The sequence below is a fragment of the Triticum aestivum genome, chromosome 5B (genome assembly GCF_018294505.1).
Source record: "Triticum aestivum cultivar Chinese Spring chromosome 5B, IWGSC CS RefSeq v2.1, whole genome shotgun sequence".
NCBI lineage: Eukaryota > Viridiplantae > Streptophyta > Magnoliopsida > Poales > Poaceae > Triticum > Triticum aestivum.
Window position 1 is genome coordinate 178006031 of NC_057807.1, and position 3386 is coordinate 178009416.

A 3386-nucleotide genomic window follows, 5' to 3' on the forward strand; every position below is an offset into this window, starting at 1 on the left:
TACGATGCTTGTTGCTTGTGGGAGAGGCTTGTGATGAGTCTACGATGTGGCTATGATGCGGGTGCCTACACTGAACTTTTGTATTAATACCCAAAATAAAGAGAGAGAAAATAAAGTAAAAAATAAAAAAGAACGAAGAAAAGAAACAAAAACAGAAGAAAAACAAGAAAAAGGGAAAAAAGAAAAAGAGAAGAAACGGTGAATCCCAACCATGGGTCGGCTCAAACTGTGGCGTCGGAGAGGGGACCTTCAGCGAAGGTACATCTATTTGCCGCCCGTGGGCGGTAAATAGGATTGGCATGTTACCAAGCCACCTAGTTGATGCACGTGGAGGTCACAACTTTTTTTAGGGGTACGTGGAGGTCAGAACTAGGAGGTCTCCGACTCTCTGAGGGCTCCTCCCAGCATCGCGTGGCGCCAGCTATACCTAGCCATGGGAAACCCGACCCGACCCGGTCTTGCCCACGGGATGGGCCTGGGCCTAGATTTTGAGCTCAAATGCCATGTTAGACCGAACTTGGGCTTAACATATTTGCATTTTAGGGAAGAGGCCGACCCAAGGCTTGACGGGCTTTTGCACTGATGGGCCGGTCTTGGGTCTGAAATCTAGGCCCGGGCCTAGGTTTTCTGCTGCAGGCTTTTCTAGGCCCGACCCAAAGCCTGGCCCGAGTTATGGCTAGGTATAGCGCCAACTAGCGAGCCAGCACTTACGAGCCCACTCGCCTGGGTCGACCCACTAGTTGATCGCTCGCTACTGGGGTTGTCCCCTCGATTGAACCGTTGACTGGTTGTCAGGTCAAACCATTGACCGTTGGCTTTTCTAAAAAATATAGCAAGATTGAAGAAAAATCATGAATTTGAGGGGAAAAAACCTCTGAATTCGAAAAATGTTCACAGGTTTAAAAACAGGTTCACGAATTTGAAGAAAGTTCATGGATTTTGTAAAGAGTTCACGGATTTGATTTTTTTCTTTTACAAATTTGAAAAAAGTTTGTGGATTTGGAAAATGGAATAATTGTTTAGACTATGCAGGAACCCCTATATAAAAAAATGATTTACTCCCATCTTTACACAGTTTACAATACAAAAAACTGTAGAGAGGATAAGAGCAAATGCACCCTGTCTGAAGCACCTGGATTGCACGCAAGAAGCGGTTTCCAAGAACATCACTGGTGCATACTTCCTCCGTCCCTTAATATAAGGACGTTTTTTATACTACACTTATATTATCACAAAGGGAGTATTTCACAAAAATGAAAAAAAAAACTCGAGCAGGTTGTCTGAACCGCTCAGGAGCAATGCACTTGAGTGGATCAATCAAGAGCCAAAGCCAGCAATGTTTCCTTTCCCCTTAAATTATATATGCATATTACTGTATATTTTATACATACAGTTATACAAATATATACACCTGACCTGACTGCTGCACCTATGAAGAGATATGTGCTGGAAGGAAATGAAAACGCTGTATTGTATATATGCTTAACAATCTACGAGTATATATCTATACCAACAACTATACAGCGACCGCCGGGGCTGGAAGTTCCGGCAGGCCGCTCTCGCCATTCAGCACAATGACTTTCCCCTCCGGGTCCACATCAACGATGACAGAGTCGCCCTCCTTGACCTCCCCCCCCAAAATCTTCTCCGCGAGGCTGTCCTCCAGGAGCCTCATGATGGCCCTCCTCAGCGGCCGCGCTCCGTAGCTAGGGTTGTACCCTTCGTCCACGACCCGCTCCTTGAACTTCTCCGTCACCTGCAGGTTGATGTCCTTGGTCTTGAGCCTGGCGAAAACCTCCTGCAGCATTATGTCCGCGATCTCTTTGACTTCCAGCTTGGTCAGCTGTCTGAAGACGATCATCTCGTCCAGACGGTTGAGAAACTCCGGTCGGAAGTACTGCTTCATCTCCTCGATCACCAAGCTCTTGATCCTGCCATAGCTGCTGTCCTTCTCGTCGGAGTCGAGGTCGAACCCGATCTTCCTCCCCCCCTTCTCAATCACGCTGCTCCCAACATTTGATGTCATTATCAGGAGCGTGTTCTTGAAGTCCACTGTTCTCCCCTTGCTGTCAGTTAACCTTCCGTCTTCCAGGATCTGGAGCATCATGTTGAACACATCCGGATGCGCCTTCTCAATCTCATCAAAAAGCACAACGCTGTATGGCCGCCGTCGAACCGCCTCCGTCAGCTGCCCACCTTCAGTGTATCCCACATAGCCTGGTGGTGAACCGATCAACTTGGACACAGTGTGCCTCTCCATGAACTCACTCATATCCAGCCGGATCATGGCTTCTTCAGAGCCGAAGTAATATGATGCCAGAGTCTTTGCAAGCTCTGATTTCCCAACACCAGTGGGGCCTGCAAAAATGAAGCTCGCAATTGGTCTGTTGGGGCTCTTGAGGCCCACACGAGCACGGCGAACGGACCGGCTTATTGCTTTCACAGCCTCATCTTGGCCGATGACACGCTTATGCAATGTCTCTTCCATCTTAAGAAGTTTATCAGATTCGTCAGTCGAGACTTTCTCCACTGGAATACCAGTCCATGATGACACAATGTGCTGGATATCTGATTCATGCACCATCGGCCCCGTCTCTCCCGACTCAGTCTCTGCTTTGTTCATCTCCTTGCTCTTGTCAATCAGGGCTGTTATCTGGGCCTTCAATTCCATTTCACGATCTCGCAACTCTCCAGCCTAATGGCATAACATTGCAACAGGCACAGCAACCATTAGTTTTTTTTTCGATAAAGGGAATATATTAATAGCAACTATTAGTTGGCATCTATATCAAAGAAAGTGCAGATATACGGTGGTTGACATCCAGAAAGTTGAGGTCATCAACACACATGAATAGAATAAACATACACTACTGCGGTTATTATACTAGAGAAAAGGCAGATTCAAGGACACTAGTAATAATTTACTTGCAGTGATAACTATTTAATGTCAGAAGTATGACAAACATTTTTTATCATCAACTGAGACCGACCGCACCGACGAGAACTCTTAGATCATATGAAATTACATGTCATCTTCCAATTATATCAATGGACACTCTAAACAAGTTTCATATGATCTAAAGAGTTCATATGATAAAAAAGTTCATATGATCTAAGAGTTCATATGAACTCTAAACAAGTTTCATATGAAATTACTGCGGTTATTACATTTCATATGATCTTAATCCTCCGCCGGCGCCCGCCTCCCCCTCGCCAGCCTCCTCTGGTTCCCCGGCTCTGCGCTGGGCGGACGTGGCCGAGGCGGAGGATTTGGCGGCTGGCCGCCCCGTCGTTCGTCGGGCTCGGGTTCCCCCCAAGGCGCCGCCGCGGCCGACGCCTGACCTTGCCGGTGGCTCTTCCCCCAGGGGTGGGGGATCAGCCGCCCG

General features: G+C 47.4%; 1 protein-coding gene across 1 annotated transcript in view; it reads right to left on the minus strand.

The window, feature by feature from the left end:
- Window positions 1-1320: 1320 nt before the first annotated feature.
- LOC123110954 (chaperone protein ClpC2, chloroplastic) overlaps window positions 1321-3386 on the minus strand; it is a 25873-nt gene continuing 23807 nt past the window's right edge. The window contains exon 10 of the mRNA XM_044531609.1: window positions 1321-2695. Within this exon, the coding sequence (XP_044387544.1) occupies window positions 1517-2695 (1179 nt within the window). The 3' untranslated portion in view covers window positions 1321-1516. The remainder of the gene's footprint in view (window positions 2696-3386) is intronic.